The sequence below is a fragment of the Nipponia nippon genome, unplaced genomic scaffold (assembly GCF_047370975.1).
Source record: "Nipponia nippon isolate SJK-2023a ecotype South Korea unplaced genomic scaffold, ASM4737097v1 scaffold_11, whole genome shotgun sequence".
NCBI lineage: Eukaryota > Metazoa > Chordata > Aves > Pelecaniformes > Threskiornithidae > Nipponia > Nipponia nippon.
Window position 1 is genome coordinate 23,450,008 of NW_028262302.1, and position 23,311 is coordinate 23,473,318.

Here is a 23,311-nt window from a genome sequence, read left to right on the forward strand (position 1 = left end):
CATCAGCCGACTGCTACCGGTAAGCGGGGAAACCTTTTGACATAGCAACAGATAGTTTAGAAAAATTAAGGAATTAGTTCAAGTGTTTTAACACAGTAGGTTAATGAACTGTTTGTTCAAAGGTTTGGTTTATAGTTCACATAGATGGAAAGGCCACTTCAGAATTAGAAACAGTCAAGCGTAGGTTATTAAAATCACTTGAAAAAAATCAAACTTGATGTCATGTATGCTGTATATTCTGAATTAATATAAAACAGAATTAACATTTTGGTCCTAATGCATTAAGAATTTTACTGCTGTTCCAGTGAAGTATTGCAGAACATCTAATACACATTGCTGGAAAAATCCTTAGGGATCCTTAAATGAAAAAGTACTCCCTAAAGGCGTTGCAAGCGAAAAGAATTCTATTAGAGTTGAGCATTTCTTCTTCATCACTCCTTTTTAAGTTGCGACTAAATTAGCACAGCCTGCACACTCCGGGGTGTGTGCTGGGAGGAGGGAGGGGGAGAAAACGGAAGATATAAAGGCCTGAGGCACTTCAAGCAGAGCGCATCCATCTGCTAGCAGCAGTCAATGAACAGAACATTTCTAAAAAGCTTCCCACTCATATTAACTCAAGCCAAAAGAACAGAAAACACCTTCCTTCACTCTGACTGTGCAGGACTGAACGTAACAGGACAGTGGGTTATAAATATATGTTTAAAAAATAAAACTCAAGAGAAGCTCACAACATGGTCCTGCATTCAGCCTCTCCTGCTGCAAAGCTGGTTTAAGAGACTCCTGCTCATCTCTACAACATCCATTCCCTCCTCCGCTCTGTGGTGGCATGTGGAGGAGTGAAATGATCAAAGGTAAATACGAAAGTAAAAAACAGGGTTGTTTTTTTTTATTTTTTTTTTTTATTTTGCTTGTGAAACCCAGATCTTTTCACTGACCCAGTAAACAGATGCATTGCCCAAGCTAAGGCCCAGTATATTTGGACGAGGGGAGTGGGAACAGGCAGCTGAGGGATGGGAAAGGCAGTGATCAAACTGGCTTCGCTGTTAGGGATGCTCATTGTGGAACTGGACTCCAGAGCTGCAGCTCTGAGAGGAAGGCCTCTGATGGCAATACCACCCAAAGGAGCTCCTGACCCTTTACACAACACCTTGTTCCCACCCGTGCCCCGCAGCATATCAGCTCTCTGGGCTGATACAACTACCTACCACGGGCACAGCAAATCCCAGCACAGCAACCATCCAGGGTAAAAATAACCTGCATGTGTGTGCAGAGTTGTTCTGGTTCAGGCTGGGACTGGGGTTCATTTTTGAGTTTTTTTGTTGGTTTCTTTTTTTAAACAGGAGGTTGACATAGGTCAGTCTGCTGATGCATGTGCCAGTGTGGCTGTATTGGACCATAGGACCTTCCCACTGAATGCACATTTCATAGCTGGTACAGAACCCTGTAGTTTCTATTAATTTGTATCTAATACCTATATTTACATTTGGGTCTTAGAATCATAGAATGGTTTGGGTTGGAAGGGACCTTAAAGATCATCTGGTTCCAACCCCCTGCCATGGGCAGAGACACCTTCCACTAGACCAGGTTGCTCAAAGCCCCATCCAACCTGACCTTGAACACTGCCAGGGATAGGGCATCCACAGCTTCTCTGGGCAACCTGTTCCAGCGCCTCATCACCCTCACCACCACTGGTCTTGCACCAGTATACTGTATTTGCCTGAGAAAGGCTGATGTAGCAATGGCATTGAGCAGGAGCCAAAGTCTTTGCCTGAGTGACTTTGGAATACTGTATGCAATGGCAGTGCTCGTCCATCTGGGAGGACACATCGCACAACTGGGAAGGGAAGGAGGACAATTAAAGCTACACATGCACTTCTGCACAAGGAATGAGGCGATAACGTTGTGGAGAAGCATCACCACGTGCACTGCTCTGATACTGCTCCCTCAGCCGCTGCTGGATGCCTGTGACAGATACTGTGCTAGATGTGCCTGGGCAGGTGTTTATAGCCCTACAACAAGAATACAACCTACCTACACATCCTTTCACAGACACGCTTGAGCTGATGCTACCTGTACCCCACACCAACACTGTTCCTCCAAGACCATCTGCCACAAGATGAAAGCAGATTGGGATCACAGCTAACTCATGTCCAGCTGCAATGTGCAGGTGAAATGAGTACAAGCATGTCTGCAAGAATGCAAGCAAATAAATCAGTCTTCCTTTTAAAAACAGTGTATAAAGGTACTGAATTTTTTCTGTTATTTGTTAATCCTATAGAGGGTCCAGAAGTTTACTGCTGCGGCCATTATTTAAGAAAAGCAGTCTTCCAAGAAAACTGCAACAGCTCCACCAGCAAATCACACTTGCAGACCCTCAGGTTTAGGGAATGCTTCCCTGCACTGTTGCTTCACCAGCTCTCCAATTTATTTCATAGAGCAAAACAAGAAGGCACTTTCAACACATGAAAAAGGAACTAGGCATTATCCGAGAACACAGCATTAAAAAGCAACAACATCATTCTCCCTCTCAGGTTTTGAACCACAGTGCCTGTAAAATGACACAAACACTTCAAAACTCACGTTTGAATGTTTAAAAGACAGTCCTATGCCATAGAAGTGGCATACATATTTTCCATTATCAAAAAGAAAAAAAGAGCAGCAACTACATGGAACTTAAACCAAAGCTATGTTACCTGAAGTATATCTTGTCTGTCTAACAACCTTCCAAAGCTAAAATGGTTTAGTTCAGAAGCTTGTTAGAAGAGGCAGATTACTAGCACAGAATTTTATAGAAATTACTAGAGGGGGAAGAAAGAGGAGAGAGGCAGTTGCCTGTTTTCTGCCACACTGTACAAGAAGGAAGATAGACCTATTAATATCCAAGTTCATCTCCTTGTGAATGGTACTATAAAAAGCAAATGTTTTAAAAAACATTAGCCCGCTAGGTAAACTGTCTTTAAGTAAAAGATTGCTCTCAAGAGAAATGACAGGTTCCAATTACCTACACAAAAGGCTGTAGGGAGATAAATCTCCATCAGTGAATTCCACAAATGTGATACATACGTTGTCCTACTCTGTCACATAGAAATTGTCAAAGTTAACAGGGAGAAAATTTAAGATACAAGAGGCCAAAACTTTAATATCCAAGTAAGAAATTTCAGAAGCATGTAGAATTTTAGAAGGCATTTCTTCTTTTGTTTGTCAAAATGAAGGAGAGACTTGTGCTTCCCTTACACAACAGTTTTCTTGCCCACAGCCAGCTAATAAATTAAGAGACAGAGCAGAGACAGGAGAGGAGACAAAGCAAGGGAATCATGAAAGATGCCTTTAACTCCAGAGTCAAACAGGCCAATTCAAAATAGCTGAACACGCAAATATTTTTTGTTATTAGTGAAGACAACAGAAGTCATCTGTTAACTCATTTGATTAAGACTTTGATTTTTTTCTTCAACTTCAAGAACAATCTTCAAAATTAAAAGTAAGAACAGAGATCATCCTGAGCCCACATAGAGACTGAACCAACACCTCCAAGGAATTTTAGAAGTGCCTTCTCATTTTTCCCTTTTCTGGCTAAGCAAACACAGGAACAGAATAAGCAAGACCAGCAAAGCTTGACTCACGTATTTCAACCAGGTGGCATGCTGTGCTCAAAGTTTTAAGTTGTCCACCAGACTCTTGGCAAAATCCTACCATTACATTACCTCCAGCAGATCCTGTACTCTTTACATAAAGGATCCCAGATGCTCTTCATTAGAAACATAACAGATCTCACTAAAGGAGACATGGATTCTTCTCCCCTGATGCCATCACTGTAAGGACAAGCAGCACTTTGAAAGTATCTCAGACAGGGAATGGTGAATAAAGCACCTATCAAAACACAGGGATGGCCGAGGCTTAAGACAATAGAAATTTTCAAATTGAACTCAAGTAGCAACTAATTAATCAATGCATAACCAAAAGGTTGTCCCAAATCAGCTGATGAACTTGACTGGTGTTTTAACAGGGATAACTGGAGATCATGAACCACAGGGTCTCACCAGCCATCTGAGAAAGATGAGATTCCCCATGTGCTGAAGGAGAAGCCACAGTACCAGAAGAATCCTGGCTTCCTCAGATGCCTCTGATTCAAACTCCACGAGTCCCCAAGAGCAATAGGGAAACAGGCAGGGATATACATTCTTCTGCTGCTTTTGTCCAAATTCTTGGAATAACTTGGGTTTTCTGTTTCTGAGGTTTTTTTGTTTTTCTTAAATAAGTGGTTTGTCTGTCTCCAAGTTTTTGCTGATTAGTGAAGTTGCCTGCAAACCCTGAAAGCTGAAGTTCTGAGAAAGGTGTGTAAGCTATTGAGATACCCTGAAGGTCAGCCATCAGGGACTCCAGCATCTGAGCTGTGGCTTATGCTTACGTGCCTTACCAGAGCCTGCTTCAAAGCAGAGGACCAGGAAAGCCCATACCTACTGACACTCAAGCAAGCCTCAGAAGCACAGAGGTCCAGCAAGCTGGAAAACAAACACAACAGCCTAGTAACACTGGAAAAGTTCCCTGTTGAACCGTTACATGATAAGTAACAGTGATCACAAATGTGAAAAGGGCAAACAGGTTGGGAAAATAACATTCCTTTTACAATTCTTTGATGAAGATGTTAAGGTACCAAAGATTTAACATCCCAGGTGACAACTTTTCTGCTTTCCTGGCTCTGGAGCATGTTCTGATCACAGAGGAAAAGCAATGAAAGTCAAGAGACACTTGTACAAGAAATAAATATGTGAGTGTTATGGCTAAGACACATCCATGTTTTAGCAGACGCTGGACAGGATGGATCTACAAGACAGGAGAAGGCAAAGCTGTGCATGGCCTCAAAGGGAAGAAGCTTGAGCTTGTTAACATACAAAAGGGCAGAGCAGCAGGATGCAATTCAGTAGGTCAGTTTTGGCCATGTTAAGTCTGTGTCAACAAGGAGATACACACACAGACACAAAAGCATAGGATTCATCACCCTTATCTTCAGCGATGAGCATCTGAGCTTAGTCAATCTAGACTTCCTTTCAGTGAGTGAAGAGAAACAGGACAGAGAATGAGTCATTTGACTTCCTTTCGGATTAAATTAATCACACCCTAAATCTGTCTGCCTCTATGCAGCAACTCTGAAAGGAGTTCAGGATGACGAGCTCACACAGACATCTGAACTTTGCCAGCTGAATCCCACTCTAGCTCAAGCCATGACATGGGACTAGATGGAAGAGATATGTTGAGAATAAAGAAGTTTACTGAAGGAAAAGGCTGCACTTGAAACGACAACAAAAAACCAACAAGACACCCACACACAAAAAGCATGCAAGATCATCCCAAATGAAAAGGGAAGGATGCCCCTTATCCTCCTTCAGGGAGAGATGGAGAAAGTTAACACATGAAGTGGAAAGATGAAGGAAATGAACAAGACAGAAGTTAATGATAACAAAGGACTCATGAGGGACAAGGCAGTAGACAGATCAAAGAGGGTAAAACCTAAGCAATGGTCTGGCTAGAAGAGGAAGTCTTTCAAAAACTTATTGAGTAAAGAAATTGAGAGGGATGCAAGACAAACCCAGAAAAGGAGAACTTTAAGCAATGGTTAGTTTAAAAGACAAGAGAAAACCCAATGGGGTACTAACTGAAGGTGGAGGTGGGAGGATTAGGATTGCCTTCTATCCCAACAGAAATGAAGGGAGAAGGACAAGGAAATGGCAGAGAGACTAGACTAGAAGTTTCATTGTTGAAATCAAAGCCGGAGGCAGGAGTTGACACAGGAGGAAGAGTCAAAGAAAAGACTCCATCCAGCAAAGGAAACAATCTGGAAGAATTCAAAGTCTATGCACAGCTGCAAAATTACAAATTCACTGGGGGGTGACAGATACATGGTGGAACAGCTCACATGACAGGAGTTACGAGATGGATGGCTACAGGCTCCACAAGAAGGACAGACAGGGAAGGTGACAAGAGACTCATTTTACACAAAGGAACAGCTTGAATGTGTGAAGCTCTGCTGAAAAACAAGTGACAGGCCAATAAAGAGTTAATGGGTCTGGATGAAAAGCGAGGCCAAAGGACACACTGTCATGAGCACCTGCTATAGACTACCCAATCTTGAAGATGAAGCCTTCCTTAGACAACAGGAAGATGTCCTGGTTCTCATGGTGAACTGTACCCACTCCAGCATCTGCTGGAAGGGAATCATAGTGGGGCACAAGCAATACAGTGAACTTCTAGAGCTTGTCAGGAACAGATCGAGTAGGAGAAGCACTGTGATACACCTACCATTCTCTAGAAAGGAAGAAGGAGTGGAGAATGTAAAGTTTGACAGCAGGCTTGGTTACAGCAACCCTGAAATAATAGTTTAACATCTTGAGGGGTGTGAGGAAGACTGGTAACATAGCGACAACCCTGGATTTCAGAAGGCAGGCTTCAGTTTTTCCAGAGAAATGGTAAGCAGGACCCCTTGAGGTACTGCCATGAAGGGCAAAGGGGCCAGGAGGAGGAATGGTCAGTCTTGAAGTACAATCTCCCCAAAGCACAAGGACACTCCATATTGATATGCAGGGAGCTGAGCAGGCAGGTGTGCGGCAGCTCACCAGTCTCCTTGGTCTTCCATAGCAATGTCTGTTTTCAGGTCTCACAGGTCTCTTCATATGAGTTTGGAGGAAATGAAGTGTTACCCATGGTAGAGAAAGACTGAACAAGGGCTCATTTAAGCAAAATCTGCATATACAAGTCAATTGGACTGGATGGGATGCACCCAAGCATGCTACAGGAGGTGGGAAAGAGAGGCATCTCTGCCATCTTTAAGAAGTTGTAGGAATCAGGGGAGGTTCTCTATGACTAGAAGTCAGTAAGCATCAAGATTTTCTTCCAGAGGGGGAAGTAGGACACTAGAGGTGAGTCAGCCTCCCCTCAGCTTGTTGGAAGGCTGTGGAACAAATCTACCTGGAAACCATTTCCAGACACAGGAAAGGTGAGAAGCGAACTGCCAGCACAGATTTAATGAGGGCAGATCATGCCTGACTGCAATAAAAGCCACACTGCAGTCAAGGTAAACAGTAACCACTGCTCTTCCCTCATCCCATTTCATCATTCTCCCTTAGTACCCTGGCAGCCAAATTGAGGAGATACAGACTAGACAGGTGAATTGCAAGTTGGGTGAAAAACTGGCCAGGTTCAAAGGGTAGCGGTCAGCACTTTAACCATCAGACTTACAAGTGGGATTGATACCGAGATCAATACTGTTAAATGCCTTCATTAACAACATGGACAATGGGACAGGAGGCTCCCTTTGCCAGCCTGTGGATAACAGCACGTTGTGACAGTGGTCAACATACTGATGGGCAGAGCTGATATTCAGAGGAATCTTAAGATGCTGCAGAAATGAGCTGACAGAAACCTCATGAAGTTCAACAAGGCAAATGCAATTTTTTTTTTGCACCTGGGACCGAAGAACTGCAGGGGAAACAATACAGGCTAGGGACCATGTGGCTAGGGAGTAGCTTTGCAGAAAAGGATCTAGATTCCTCATGGACTAAAAGATGAGCATGACTCACCAGCACCCAATTGCAGTGATGAAGGCTAACTGCATCCTGGAGCTGCATTAAGACTGTAGCCAGCAGGTCAAGGGAAGTGATTATTATCCCCTGTTCCACACTTCTGAGACTATATTCAGAGTGCTTTGTCCAATTCAGGACTCCTCTGCACAAGAAAAGGCATTGATATATTGGAGCAAGTCCAGCAGAGAGCCACTAAGATGATTAGGAGACTGAAGCACATGGCATGAGGCTGAGAGCTGAATTTGCTCAGTCTTAAGAAGAGAAAGCTAAGGGGGAGATCTCATTGATGTCTTCAGCTACTCAGTGGGAAGTTATAAAGAAGATGGAGCCAGAATCATCAGAAATGCACAGCAAAAGGACAAGTGGCAAGAGTCACATTTCATCAAATTAAGTTCTTACTAGATACAAGAAAAAAATCTTCCTGGTGAGGATGGTCAAGCATTAGAGAACAGGTTGCCCAGGGAGACTACCATTTCCTTCCTTGCGGATACCCAAAGCTCAGCTGCACTAGGCCCTGAGCAGCTTAATGCAACTTCAAAGCCATCATTTCGTGGACCTCCAGAGGTCCCTTCCAATCTAAATTATTCTAGGATTCTACTATCCTCTCCTCTCTTGTTGTTTTGGTTTTGTTAAATAAGGATGTGTTCTCTGTTCCTCTTTGAATGCTTCTGTTCTTCACGCATATAATATACTGTCCTGGTCCAATTCACACTATATAGTTCTGGCAGGAAGTAGAGCCCTCCATAATCACTTGTAATAAACCAGCTATGAAATTAGCAATGACAAAGGTTATAGAATTAAGCAAATAATTTAAATGTAAACAGTCAAAAATGCATTAGAGAACATCTTCAGAAATGCTTTCTCATTTAGCATTAAAACACTGTTAGCTATGTTTTGGTATTTAAGAGGACCAAGGGAAAACACACATTCGTTTAAAGATATGATTAAAAACACAGCACAACAGTTCAGAAATTGGATTAAGCTAGATGCAGCTGCAATCTTTCAACTTAGCTTAAACCAAATTTGAATATCTGCAACTGAAGCTTTCAAGTTATAATCACGCCATTGACCTTCCTTCCCCTCTCCCTTTTCTTTTCGGCCACTGAAGACTATTGAAAGTATCAGAGCTCCAAGTCAAGAACAACTCCCTTGTAACGACAACTCTGACGTGGATATAGCGAGAGCAGATTGCCTGCAAGGAAACAAGAATAAACCGGCTATTTAGAGAGATTATGTAATGCAGCACAGAGCTGTAAAGCGAGATTTAAAGAGACAGAACTCTGCATTTCAGCCCTGTAACTAACCATAGAAGCCGGGTAATACTGTAGCAATCTGAAGAGGCTTAGGCAACTGAGGAAGAAGTCTTGGTCAAAGGGTCCTCTTTCTGAACTAGTATTTTATTCATAACTTTTTCCTCACAAAATCAGCACTGTTTAACTGTTTTATCAAATCCAAAACTGAAACACCTCTTCACATCATCTCAGATGCGCAGGTTTTTGCTACAAAAATGAGCTCTATATGAACAGATATGAACTATTCTGTGGACCTGAGCTTGCTGAGCTTGTGGAGCTTAGCATGCTCAATTAGCACAGTACCACACACTGAAAAATCAAACTGATTATGAACAAATACAACAGTATTAGGTCTTTCCTGCATAAATATTTTAACAAGTATAAACAAGACTCCAGTTTTTATAAGCAGCCAGTTCCCAAATGAACACCCACAAACATCAGCTGGTTCAGCAAAGAAAGGCAGAGCCTATGAACTGCCATGCACCACTGCATTAGAAATAGCGAGGAAACATACAGCAAAGGCATGTGTGATAAGGGAGACTAGCTCTGTGTATTAGACACTCTTACACAAACCTAGAAACTATAAAACCTTCAGGGTTTGCCCATGGCTTTGTTTAGAGCATATATATGTATATATATAAAAACACCAATGCACAAAATAATGATTTTGTAGAAGAGTCCAGAACTGTTGAGCAGGTGTTGTTGGAAGATTTTACTTCTGCATTTCTTCACTTTAGAACGGAGAGGGGAAAAAAATTGTAAAATTACCTTAGGCATTTAATGAAAAACTGGTTTTCATCTAATTCTAAGCATCCTTCAATTACAAGCCTCAAAAAACAGCAGCATCATACATTCAGCCAACCCCAGCTGCTTTGCTAGAGATTAAATAAGAGACAGTGAGCCCAGATCACCTCCCTTTCACCTCCCCTGAACAGACAGACATTACAGCAAGGAAGAATTTGGCCCAAACTACATGGGGGAGGGAAGGGAAAGCAGAGGGAGGTTGTTGTTTTTTAAAAAACAGCAAGTCCCTGCTCCATTGCTGGACTTTTCCCCGCATCATGTCAAGCCTGCAGGTTGCTGGCAAGTAGACCAGGCACAGTGTGAGACCTGCCAGTGCTCTCAGACCACACACACACGCACGCTTTCAGCTGCTCTCAAATACACTGGGGACGACCTCCAGAGCAATCTGGGTTCCGCCGCTCATCTCTGCTTTCCAGAGTCTGTTCTTCCCTTCAGCAATAGCCTGTACAGAGCACCATATAGGAGAAAAATCATGTTCTTAGGCTGCTGAAGGTAGTACGCAGCCTTGACGTAAGAGCCATCCGCGAGTTGCAGGAATAGGCCTCCTGAAGCGTGTTCACAAGCTGTGCTGCACCAGCATCCCGACAGGAGCTAATTTCAGCAGTTCATTTGCAACTCAGTTAACTTTGGAAATGCAAACATAGTAGTACCAGCAAATAAATAAATAAGCAGCTCAGCATTTTTTCTGAACAGACAGTGTAGCACTCCAAGGATAACTGTTCATTTTTAATACAGTCACCTATCAGTGCACTTCAGTTTCACTCAATAAACCACCCCATACTTTTTCTTTAAAATATATACAGTAAGTTCATTTATCTTGCTACATTTTCAAGTCTAAACACAACAGATATTAACATAATTTCACCTAAAAAAAAAAGCCATGATCATGGGCACACAGTGACAGGGTGAGATTTTGTAAGTTCACTGCCATAGCTCAATTTGCAATTAAAAACTATGTAAAGCTAAAAGTGTGACTAAATGCAGAAGACAACTAGCTCATTATACAGCAGCAGAAAGAAAAGCCTTTCAAACACCAATTGCTCTACCTGAAATATCAGCTGCTGTTGTCATGCCTGGGACTGAGCAAGAACATCACTTAGCTCATTGAAAAGAACTTTCCCAGAGACAGATTTGGCAGCATGACAAATGCAGGTTGGCTACAGAAATCAAAGACCAAACAGATTTTTCCTATATAAAGGATAGCCACAAAAAGGAGAAGAAAACCCTTAAGAAGCCTCAGACCAGTATAGGTAAAAAGACAAATTATTCTCCTGTTTCAAAACTGTTTGGGAGATAATTTCAAGTAACTATAATTTCTTTTACATGATGCTGATAGACTTTAGCCAAGTCAGAATCATTGTGTGTGATTAGGGGGGCCCCCCACACACAAAGCTGTGGGGAAGGAAGATGCTCAGACATATTCCCCAGCAAACACTCATCCAAGAAACAAGCCATGTTTAGATTCCAGAAAAACGCCTACACTGTCTTTAATTGCGATCACTTTTCAGCATAACCAAAAAGGCTTTTGAAGGATTCAAACACTCCAGGAAGCAATAGGGCAACATTTTCTCCCCTCAGCATTTTACTTTTCTACAATTAAAGACAAGGAACTGGGCAGTCCTTATGCACAAAAAGCCAGTTTATTTTTAAAATGCCTGTGCAAATTTACAGTTTTGATTGAAGTGCCTTCATCCAAAGAAAAACTACACTAACTGTAAAAGGTATTCTAGTGGTTTTATTCCTCTGCTTATACAGGTTACACTTTACACAGGCATTTTTAAAACTCCTAAGATAGTACCTTTGGACTTGACACTGAAACAAGCTCACATAAAGTACAAGCTTTACTCTGCCAAACAAGCAGGGCTCGATACTGTTCAGTACAAACAGCTGAATAAAACATACTGCATATAAAAAAATCTGTATATAAATCAGCTGAATAATGCTGAGTAAAGCAATCTGGCTATATTTCAATAACACAGATCAATCTTAACCTTTCTATACCTACACAGATATAATATTAGATCAATCTTTCTCTTTGTATATCTATGCAGGCATAATATCAGCCAAGATTTTCTGTGTTTGAGTTGCAAGTGTAAGACCTGAATTTAGGAAAATACCTTTATCTAAAATATCTCCTCAAAATGAGCACCATATCAATAAGACCCATCTACATCCCTTGGTTAATTACATGACAGCTTCTGAGTCTTTGATATGACAGTCCATCAGCTGTCATCACGAAGAGTCATGAGACAAGAGTATTCATTAGCTAAAAAATGACAACTCCTGTCCATTGATATGAGTAACAGCAATTGAAATTGGAAGACCATTCTGTTTCTGGAATAAAAGCTGCTTTTATTCACTCTCTTTAAAGAGAGTGTAGATTATGTAGATCTCAATTAAAATGTATAGCATGTAATGAGAATATTTATTTAAGTATTCTCCAGACACTAAAATCTTTTTTTCATTTTCCCCCCTCTGTTTAACTGTCACATATTAAGCACGAGTACTATGAAGTGTGCATAAATATATGCATTCTCACACTTATACAGCATAAAACCAAAAGCATTTGAACAATTAAAAATAAACATGCATAAAGCATTTCAAGAACCCTGAAAACTGATAAAATAAAAAGCCACAATAGGTTAACAGATAATAAGAAGGTGCAATGGGCATGTCAACCTTGAAAAAGCCCTTTTTAGCTACGATAGTATTGTCAGGTGCCATTACCCTTTGTCAGCCAGCTACCTGACCTCATAAATCAGGTATAACAACCAAATGAGAGCACAATGTAAAAATCAGCACTAGGCAGACTTGTCCACTGACAAGTGGCCTGCCAAGGTTTTGAGGTCACATTCAAAACTAAAAATTAATTGTAATCAACCATATAATTTAAAAAAGACATATCAACAAGACTAAAGCTTGTAAGTACCATTCTGTAGAGTTTGTGCTCGTGACTCCTTTCCCAGATTGGCATGGAATCCTCCTCCTAAAGTTGGTGTTTTGCCTGCACCTATTAGGGAGGAAAAAAAAAAAACAACAGACATGTCAAATGCAATAACTGAATTAAAATATTAAAAGAAAACTTATTGTGTTACTATATTCAGTACCTGTATCATTTACAACATGCCAAGTTACATTAAGAAGGGCAACAGAAATGCTTGAAGGGCTTAATACATTGAGTATAAATCCTGTGCAATTTATTTCTTTCTTGAGATACCATAAGAATTACGTGCCTCCACAAGCCCTCCCAATCTCAGCTCCAAAGAAAGTACAAAAATGTCACAACCCCTATTTTAGGCAGAACATGAAAATCAATATTGTAAAATATTTCTCAAAGTAAATGATGAAACAATTGCTTAGTTAATATTTTTTGTCTGAGTAATATTCAATACAGAATTTTAATAGCTAATTACTGGCACTACAGAACATAAAACATGTTTAGCATTCCATAATGACTGTGTTGGCTATTACAGACATAACACTTACTTTAAAATTACTTCAGTTTAACATTAGGCACACACAGTGATGCTTGGGCTACAAAAACTGCAAGTCTGGAACTGCTGCATTTACACCCTGAAAGGTTGGAGACTAAAATAAGTCTGAGTTGTAAATTAGCATAACCTAGAGGCTGGTTTATGCATCCGTGCCAATGCTGAGGAGCCTGCATGCAGAGTCCTCTGGGAGTCAGCGGAACTACTCATACAAACCAATCTTGCAGAACAGGGAATTAAGCTACCAAGGACAGAAATTGTTTTGTTTTTTTTTTTTTTTTTTAAAAATCCTGCTTTAGTGGGAAACTAATCAGGCTACCTCAAGCAGGATATTCAAATCTATCAGCTTAACAGCAAGTGAGACCAAAAAGCTAAATTGCACAGGACTGCAAATAAGTAATTTGTTAGTAATTGGATTTCTACTTAATTCCTGTAGTCTGCTTTTCAGAATAGGGAAAAAAGTCATCTTGCTCCCTATGATGCCTACAGTATTTCCTCAAGTTCTTGTAGCTATGTTTTCTCATCTTATACCAGTTCTCTAGAACAAACTAGAATGGCTTTGGGATAGCAAGATACAGATGAGCAAAATGTCACTCAAAAGCAGTTCAGGACATCTCTCCTACATACCCAAATAAGATACTTCCGTACCAGTTGCAAGTGATGAGAAACTATGACCTAAATTGTTCATTCTTACTAGACTTTTTTAGCTAGTCTCCTCTCAGCTGCATTTAATACACATGTACGCTGAGGAAAAAACCCAGAAAAGCTAATATTCCTGCAGAATTATTGTCTATAAACCTTCAAAGCTTAATTTTCCATGCAACCTTTAAATTAGGTTTCCAGTGCTATCCGCAACAGAAACTGACTTCACCTCATTAACAGATCCTTTCAACAGACAATAATCAGAAGCTCTCACATAAATGCCCCACAGCTTAAGTACTTCAGTTCAACATCCTAATTAGAAATGAAAAATATTCAATAGTGACCTCCTCACTGGATACAGAGGTAACCCTCCCAACTCTATTTGCTCCATACTCTTATAGACAGCAATGTCTCCTTGCCATTCTTATAGGTACAGTCTCCTATTTCCACAAATACTCCAAAACAAACCAATGAGGCAAAACAGAGAGGATACCATACTACTCTAGCACACAACATTTTTGATGTACATTTAATAAGAATGGTTTACCTGGCAAAAAAATAAATGAGTAGTGGCAATAGTTTTATGTTCCTTTTCTTCAGTAGCAAATGTAGCTTCAGAAATTCTGCCTTCTACCCTCCTTTTTTTGTTGTTTTATGGTTTGCTTTACCACAGGCTACCTCACTTGTCTGATTTACAGCAGGAGAGCACGCACTCAAGCACCAGGACAGCGGAGGAGGCCATCAACTGCAGGGCAAGCGCAGGAGCAAACAGCAGGGCAGGCTGGAGGTACCCGGCTCCTCAGCACTTGCATCCAAGGCACCATTGCCTCCTCCTGTGCACAGAGGCTCTGCTTTTCAGTCCCCTCTATCTTTAATAGGTGAAAATACTGAACTCTATTGGACTATCATTGTCAAAACAGATACATTACTCTTCCACAGGTTTCCCTGTTGCTACTAACAAGCTTACACAAAAAAAATTAGAGTGGCAATAAACAATATTATTAACAAAATAATTTAACTTACTCAGAAGATAAAATCCAGAAGGAATACAAACAAAATTAAGCTGAGATTTCAGAGGTTCTGTTCTTTAACATTCTTTTTCATTAGACATGAAGATATAAAATTGTACGTAAAAGTCCTTCCTTTCCAAGCTATAGAGTCTGCAGCAGATACTAGCAGAGCTATCTGAAAGACAAATTCTGCTATCAGAATTTATGTGCCCATTTCTCAGCAAGTTAACTGGAAAGACTGCACATCTCTAATTAGCATTTGGCTTTGAAAACTGACAGAAAACTAGTCTGTTGAGCACTTACACTCTCAGAACTGCAAACTAGTGTTCCCATTGACTATGAAGTCTCACCATCAGCTTTACTCTTTACAAGCAGAATGCAAACCAAACTCATTAACACAACTGTTCAGCCGGGTAATAAAAAGATAAACTCTTAAAAAAAGAAAACTGTGAAATCAAATTCATTTAAAGACAAAAATCCCTACAAAGCTAGTCATTTAAAAAGTACAAATGAAAGGAACAGCAATCACTAGGCACAACCAAATTAACATCCCAGCTTAACTGAAATTTTTACATTTCTTGACCTTTTCCATTTTTCCCCTCTACAACTTCAAAAGTGAATTAAACAGGCTTTTGCGTTTTCACATTCAGCTTTCAAGATATACAAAAATGTATCTGAGAGTATTTGGTGTCTGCAAGTACTGCCTGCCAAATCTTCAACATTAACACTAACATTTCCCTAAGCCAACTCAAATACCTCCTTTGTGAGGTGGCGCCTCCTGAGGTACGTTGTCATCTACTGATCATTTTTAGAAACTAATTCAGATTCTCAGCTTTGTACAACTGAAGCCTCCTCTCCTCTTCAAGTTAGCTTCGGACACTTACATGAAATTTTGGACAACAGCAGGTGTTGAGAGATGTGTTAGGCAGCTCGAAGTAGAGCTACTCAATTTTTTTGTGTTCCACTCAGTAGACTAGAGCTCCCCAAGACACCAAAAGAAGAGAACTAAAGATGCAGGAGATCATATACCTGGAAATTTGATGATACTCAGTCACAGCTGAACTACAGTGACTGTCCCTCAAGCAGCCAAGAGCAGCCATCCCCATGTCTGCTCCTTGCAGCACAGTCTCTGTTACGGCTGCTGTATGCAGGGTCAGACCCAGGCACCTTGGCCATTTCTGTTTTGCTCCACAGACTCACTAATGAAGGAAGTCACATCACTCAGCTCCTCTACAAAAACATTCCTCAAGCAGTAAAAGGAGAAAGCAAAGCTTGAAGTCTGTGGTAACCTTGAACAGCAACAAAAAGAAGACAGATAGGAGGAACAGCACTTGTCACATCTCTCCATACAGAGGAGGCAAAGAGCAGCCACTTGGGCATCTGCAGCTTAAAGGGCACTCTTCTGAGAGCCAGCAACATGGTGAGGTTCCGATTCAACACCCAGAGACGAAACTGCTTCAGTCCCAGTGTTACTGATCGTGTTTCCTCTACATAAATGAGCAAGTGAAGACAGGGAATGAAGCTGCTTGCAGCTTGAACTGAAGCATATCTGATATTTGATAGGACCAGTCCTACCAAAACCCTTCCCTGCGAAATAAAAGTCAAAAAAACACCAGCCCGTTCTCCAGCACAAGGTTGGAAAAAACCTTCAGTTTAAAACCCACATTTTTACAGACCTGGCATAAAATCTGGGTCTGGTAAAGAGTGTAGACAGCATCACACCAACAGTTTCATCATCAGGGTAGACTAGGTAATCTGATACAAAAAGTTAATGAGCTTCCTACTTATTTAGACCATAGAAGTCAAAAGCAGAGTAACTCAGTGTCCCATTACAATTCATACCTACAATAGCAAAATAATGTGATTGAAGTTTTCTGAACACACAAAGCTACTGAAGTCTGTATCAGAAATAATTCTTCTCAGCCATTTTTACAGGCAAGTTAACAGATCTGCACACCACCACAGCCTGCCAAAATGCTACTGCTGAATAAACTTACATAGGCACATAGGCAAACTTTTAATTTACTCCATCATAACTAGCTATCTATGGACTTATTTTCATTACTACCAACCAAAAAGATAATTATACTTTTGCATTCACCACACCCAAATTTAGGGCTGAACAAGTCTATGAAACCCGTCTGTGTCCAAGTTACATGCAAGATTCAGCATTTTCACAACTGACAGCAGCATACTCTGCAGGCTTCAAGCAAGCATTTGTTGCCATCACAAGCACAGCATATAAAAACTCAATGCCATAAAAAAAACACTGTACACTTAACTGATGCAAGATTGCCACCTGGAGGATTTCAGAAGAGAAGCAAAAATTGATTCAGTTCATCTCATTAAAACATACAGTGGATAATTATTTTTTGCATGAAGTAGATGCAAGTTTCCCTTCTTCCTTCCCAACACAACATGATTATCAATTAGTTTTGTAATGAGAAAACGTAGCATAAAGTAAAACAGCTAAATACTCTTCAGGATTTCCCAAAAAGGTCTGCAAATCCAACATATCCATGCTTTCTTCTGTGTTGCAAATTACATCATGTCCACTCTATGTAATTTTGACTGTGAATTATTGTCATCTCTAGAAATCCGGACCACAAGTAAGAGGAATTTTGCTGATATTAACATTATTTTCACTTTTCAGTACCCAGTGTTTTCATTTCAAGTTTAGCATGTGTATTGCTGGCAGAACTCACTTCAGGACTGTTCGAGGCTGCACTATGAGAAATATTCCATGTCAGGATTTGGTCTGTCAAGATGTCCTACATGGAAACCAATTAACAACTACCAATTAAAACCAAAACCCCTACTCTTCCCACTGTAATATTGAAAAATACAGAAGAATCCTTAATTGTATGTAACAACTGACCAGACAAAAACACAGAATCTGATACAAACACAGCATTCATCCTCTTCACCAACTGTCTCACTAGCACTTACTGCGACAGTAATTGTCCATCTTAAAGTTCTAGAGGAAAAAAAGGCATAGAAGATGAATGGCTAGTAAGCTTAGCTTAAATTTTATGAAAGCTTTTTCTTCCCCGTATCTAGTCCCTCTCTTCTTTCCAGTTTGCTGACCATAACCTTCCATTTCCACAAACCCCAAAAGACTGAAATACTTTGATCAAGGCAAACCCCAGTCAAGTTCTGCACTTGAGGTCAACATAGCTCACACTCCTCCATGTAAAAACATAAGCATGAAGTAGTATATACAAAAATTTCCGTACACTTCCATAGGCATACCTGTAAAATTGAGCCTACCACAGCTTCACTAAAGAGAAAGACACATTAAATTTGCCAAGGGACACTGCAGAGTAAAAGTACACATTCAGCACTTAAAGCAGTCCAAACGGGTCACTGTAGCCAGTTGCTTATAATTTACTTGCAACAAAAAACTGTATTACCAGGAAGAAACTTTTACTTGATATTTTAATATTTTAAACAGCCCACTTACAAATTCGGAGCCTCCTACACTAGGAGTTTTAACAAACACTTGTCAGTGTGTTAAGGGCTACTAGTTCACAACTTTCCATTCTCCCTATCGGCAAAAGCAAGCAGGTATCTTTCCACAAGTAACATTCTTTTCACCAGTCTCAAATTAGTATCTTGCAAACTCATGTACATTTGGAGATGGAGTCTTAATGTACATGAGCTGTACAAGAGCCATGAGCTCTACATGATCCTGACTTGGTGCTGATGTTGGACTAATGCTGTCACTGCCCCTCACAGCCTCCCATTTCTACGACTATGTCTGTACAGCCATCACCACCCTAAAACTTCCTGGCTTAGTCACTACATAAGAGTAAGTCTTTAATTCACATCAGTTATTGTAAATCTCAAATAACAAATGCCAACCTAGCATTTAAAGATGACAATATCAATTTGTAATTTAGTTTATTATGTATTTTTGTAATCAAAAGTCACCAAAACAAATAGAAATTTCAAGGAACCAACCATAAAATAGTAAAGCTGATTCAAGACAGTCACACTGCTCAGTCTCACGCAGACATACTGGTGATGTACCTTCACCTCAGACCCCAAAGGCAGGGTAAGTCCTGTGGGGCAAGAATCCCACTTCAGTGGCCAGCCTGCAATCACTCCATAACCCTCCTATGAAGCGGTGTCCTGTAAGTCTTATCTGGAGTTAAACAAACGCCCCTAGCTCTACCAAATTGTCTTCTCCATCCCACCATTCTGTCACCTCAGACTATGGAGGCTGCATTTCATTATGCTAACCTCCATCTTTTATCCTATTTTCCCTGGGGAAAACGGTGCACACAGCAGCACTGTCCACCCCTCTCCTCTCTCTGCCCCATTTCAGACAAACCTGAGAGGGGGACAGAGGTCTCACAACTACAAGGTTTCTGTCAGTTTTGTAAAAACTGGCAGCTGGTTGGGGAAGACATGCTAAATAAGAGCTAGCTAAAAGCCTCTGAAAAATAATTCCGATTTAAATTTTTTAAATTTAAAAATTTACCCCAAACTCTGTAGCAGGGCAGTGGCAGCCACAGCCCAGGGCATCAGGCACTTCCGTGGATCCAGGGATGGGCTGAGGCCAGGCGGGACACCAGCCTGCACGTGGGGGTCAGGATCAGGCCCAGCAAGGGGAACCAGGTTAGACACAGCCCCAGGATGGCCAGGCAGGGCCATGGGGACAGGCTGAGGCCAGGCTCAGTGGGGCCCATGGCCAGGCAGGGCTGTGGGGAGCTGGAGACCAGCACTGATGAGGCATCACTGGGGCAGGGGCTGACATCCCCAAGGGTCTAATATAGGGTCCTGGGCCATGGGCAGGGTTGAGGGAGCCCCACGGAGAAGCTGGTTGAGGACAGCAAGGGCCAGCAGTGCCTGGCGAAGCAGGGAGCTCTCCTGCCACTGGATCGCACAGAGATCCCCAACACTTCTAAAAGGCAGGTTTCCAGACTGCCTTGCCATTTGTGCCCAAGCAGCTTATGAGATGCTATTGTTCTCAACTTACTACCAAGCATTTAAAGGCGCTTTCTGGAACAAAAGCAGCTGAGCTTCCCCAGACACAATGTGTTTCAGGATCACAAGCTCAGTACACCTTGCAGTGCCCTTTTCCCGTGCTGTATTTTCTCAGTTATGTCTTCCAGCTTGCTGCTGCACTGCCTGCACACCAGCTTTCTCAGGTGGGACTGTTTTCTTCTCCTTTGATTAGTGTTAGAAGCCCTAGACTTCCACTTTCTCAGCCTCTTTAAAACAAAAACCTGAAGAAAGATCTGGACTATTAATGTTTACTCCGTGTTCAGCTTTCCTCCCCTCACTCTCTTCAGCTTCATACTTGGTTTTTCTCCTGTCAGCCTCAGGGAAAATGCTTGTGGAAACAGTTTCTCCCAACAACTACCACAAGATGGGGGACTCCCACCCAGACACAACGAAAGAGTGATCAGAGAATTCGGCGCCTTCAAGCACAGTGCACAACTCAACTTGTCTTTCCGCAAAAGCAGCTGCCATAAAACTGATGCAGACTGGTGAAGGGCTCAGTGGAGCTCCATCTTCCAGGATGGAATTACAGTATAATGCAGAGAGAGAAACATAGCTCCCTCTTAGACCCTGTACTGCTGTACTTCATGCTGGGATGTGTTCAGATGTTATGACCGATAGGAGTCCGTTAAGAACTTAAGTATGAAGGGGGGAAAAAAAAGCAAGACGCATTCATTCCAACTCAAATGAGGAATTTTAATTCAAATGCTCCCCAAATTTGACAAGAAGCAACAACCCACCTCTTTTGGCTAGTTTGAGACAGTCTGAACTGGCTATCAATTACAAGGTGGATAGTTATTCTTCAAAACTAGACTCAGATAGGAAAAGCACATGCCTCAAACATTTTCTGCACAATTAACAGAGTTCCTTGGAGCTCAAGTGCACACGACAACCCTTTTCCACTAGTATCGGACTTATCCAGGGTCAAATCAGTCAAGCTCAGAAACTCAATTTCAACACATGGCCTTCACAAGCTTCAAGAGACGACATGGCCAGGGTTAAGCGTTGAGGCTGGACTCTTACCTGACTGTGACCACTTGCAACAGAATTAAGAATTATAACTGGACCAGTACAGGGCCTATCAAAGCTTTCACCAGCTTGTGCTTTGTGAGGACTTTCCTCTCAGAAGACCAATAGAAAGATACACAGTAGCCTCCTTCTAGAGCATGAAAGGGGGTATTCCCTTTGCTAGTGCAAGAACTTCCCAGCTCATGACCCAGCAAGTGACAGGTGCCTCACAAGAAGAGATTACTTGCTGCTCCCCAAGACAGACAGCATTAATAAGAATTGGGGAATTAGGCTAACCTGCAATCATATCCTCCATTTCCATCAAGACCATGGCAATGAAGAGCATTGGTGATGTTATGCTGAGACAGATAGGTCATGCCCATCTCCAAAGGAGATCTCATCAGGACTGGGATGGTCTAGCTCTCTGTGTTATTTATATAAGCACACTATCCCCTTTTATATGCCTCAGCTACCATCAGGAAAGATTTCATGGTCCTTCTTACGAAGTACTGCATATGCAACTTCATAAACCTTACTCTAAATAAATCCTCGCCTTGCAGTGTGGATTTCTGGACACCTTATCACAGAGATATTTACAATTGTGAGAGTCTACCACCAGCTTCTCACAAGGAGATCAGAAGAATTAGCTAAGCATTTTCAAGAGAGGACATAGCTCTGTAACTGTCAAAGTCAGAGGAGTTTTGTGCTCACCACTTTCCAAAACACAAGCTAAAAAACCACAGTATAATACCTAGGGACACCTACACTTTATGCTGCAAAACCATAGCCCCCTGATTCTTGGACCAGTTTTAAAAGAATGGCCAAAACCCTCAAAAGCATCTTTGTAGACCTCAAAGAACATGATCTTCCTCTGAAGACTCAAAAGAACAGCTGTGCCAAGTCAGACCAAAGGACTATCTAGTCCAGTACCCTACCTCTGTACAGTAAAGTCCATTAATATACATGCCTACAAGTGAACACAACACATAGGAGGAAAGCTTGTTGTGATACTTCTCTCATATCATCTCCTAGAGTCTAGGGATCTGTGGCTCAAGGATTTCCTGAGCCAGAAATAGTATCTTTTTTTTTAATGGCCGTGACACATGTTTATTCTGTTTGCCCAATCATTTTTTAACTCACATAAGCTTTTAACATCCACAACTTAAGATTCACAATTAAATATTTTTTTCTGAGGAGAAAAAAACACAAAAAAACTCTCCTAATGCTTCTGAACCTCCTACTTGCTACCTTTAAAATAAGCTAGCTGCTAGACTTCTTAGTGCTCCCTAGTTTTTGCATTATGTGATACTGAACAATTGCTCATCCTTGCCATGTTATTCTACTGTATTTACAGACCTCTACTATGTCCTCAATCATCTCTCTTCCAGTCTGAAGAGGATGAGTCCATTCAGTCATTCTAACTGAGCAGCTCTTCAAGAAGCCCTCCTCTTGATCACCCCATCTTCCTCTCTCAATCTTTTCTACTTCTATTAGAGGTTTTCTTGAGGAGGGGGAAGAAAGAGAAACACACCAGAACTGCACACAGTATTTAAGTTGTAAATAGTGCTGTGGATATGTAACAGTGTATGTATACGCTGTCATATTCTTTTCCTGATAACTCCTAACACTTCCCTCCCCGCTCTGTTTTTTGTACTGCAAATGAACATCGAGCTAAACATTTTTACAGAACTATCCATTAAGACCTAGGGATGTCCTTCCCAAGTTATACTAGCTAGTCCAGATGCTACCATCCCACATGTGGAAGAAAGGAACAATCCTAACTCTCACTGCAACTCTTGATCCCATCTGCTATCCTACTACCCAGCTACTACGAGTAACAGGCCCTTCTACACTCTTTACTACCCCAAATAATTTTGTGTTGCCAGCAAACCACATTAACTCACCATTCACCTGTCTTCCAGATCATCAGCCCAGGTTCTATGGAACTCACTTCAGAAGACTTATTTCTACTCTACGTTTCTTATAGTTTGAGTAGTTACGCTGCTCTGTAAGGACTTTCCCTTATCCATGACAGCTCAGATTCTTTAAAAAGCTTCTAGTGAAGGATCTTGCTGACCTCCTTTTGCAAATGAACAATCTGCTTTGTCCACTTAGCGACTTCAGAAGCCTCCAGATCTGCAAGGCATGCCTTCACTTTGCTAAAAAACATTCTTCCCCCATATTTACCTGCACATCCATCTATTTCATCCTTCACTGCTTCTGCCCTTTTGCCCAACAGACTTACTAGCCTGCACTTCCCCACACCTCCCTACAGTAGCAATGCCAGATCTTTCATTTATATTCAAGCACAAGCCCACACTTTCTCAGCACACTAACACTCAGTTGTTAAAACTGTCAAAAGAACGGACAGAAACAGACTCACACACCTGCAGTGGAAAACACTGGCTATACCAAACTTCTCTGTGAAAGGCATCCGTGTTGAGGCTGTGGCTTCCTACACTAGGCACACTGATAGCTGA

General features: G+C 41.3%; 1 protein-coding gene across 10 annotated transcripts in view; it reads right to left on the reverse strand.

The window, feature by feature from the left end:
- Positions 1–23,311, reverse strand: part of BRF1 (BRF1 general transcription factor IIIB subunit) — a 176,120-nt gene that overhangs the window by 149,377 nt on the left and 3,432 nt on the right. For 5 of the 10 annotated variants that reach the window (XM_087747908.1, XM_087747901.1, XM_087747904.1 and 2 more), the window contains exons 2-3: positions 13,157–13,243; positions 12,600–12,680 (exon numbers count right to left, since the gene is read on the reverse strand). Coding sequence is in view for 2 of the 10 variants with exons in the window: in XM_087747900.1 (XP_087604026.1) it covers positions 12,600–12,680 (81 nt within the window). In the remaining 8 variants the exon portion in view is untranslated. The remainder of the gene's footprint in view (positions 1–12,599; positions 12,681–13,156; positions 13,244–23,311) is intronic. The other 5 variants (XM_087747900.1, XM_087747912.1, XM_087747906.1 and 2 more) reach the window with 1 other exon arrangement.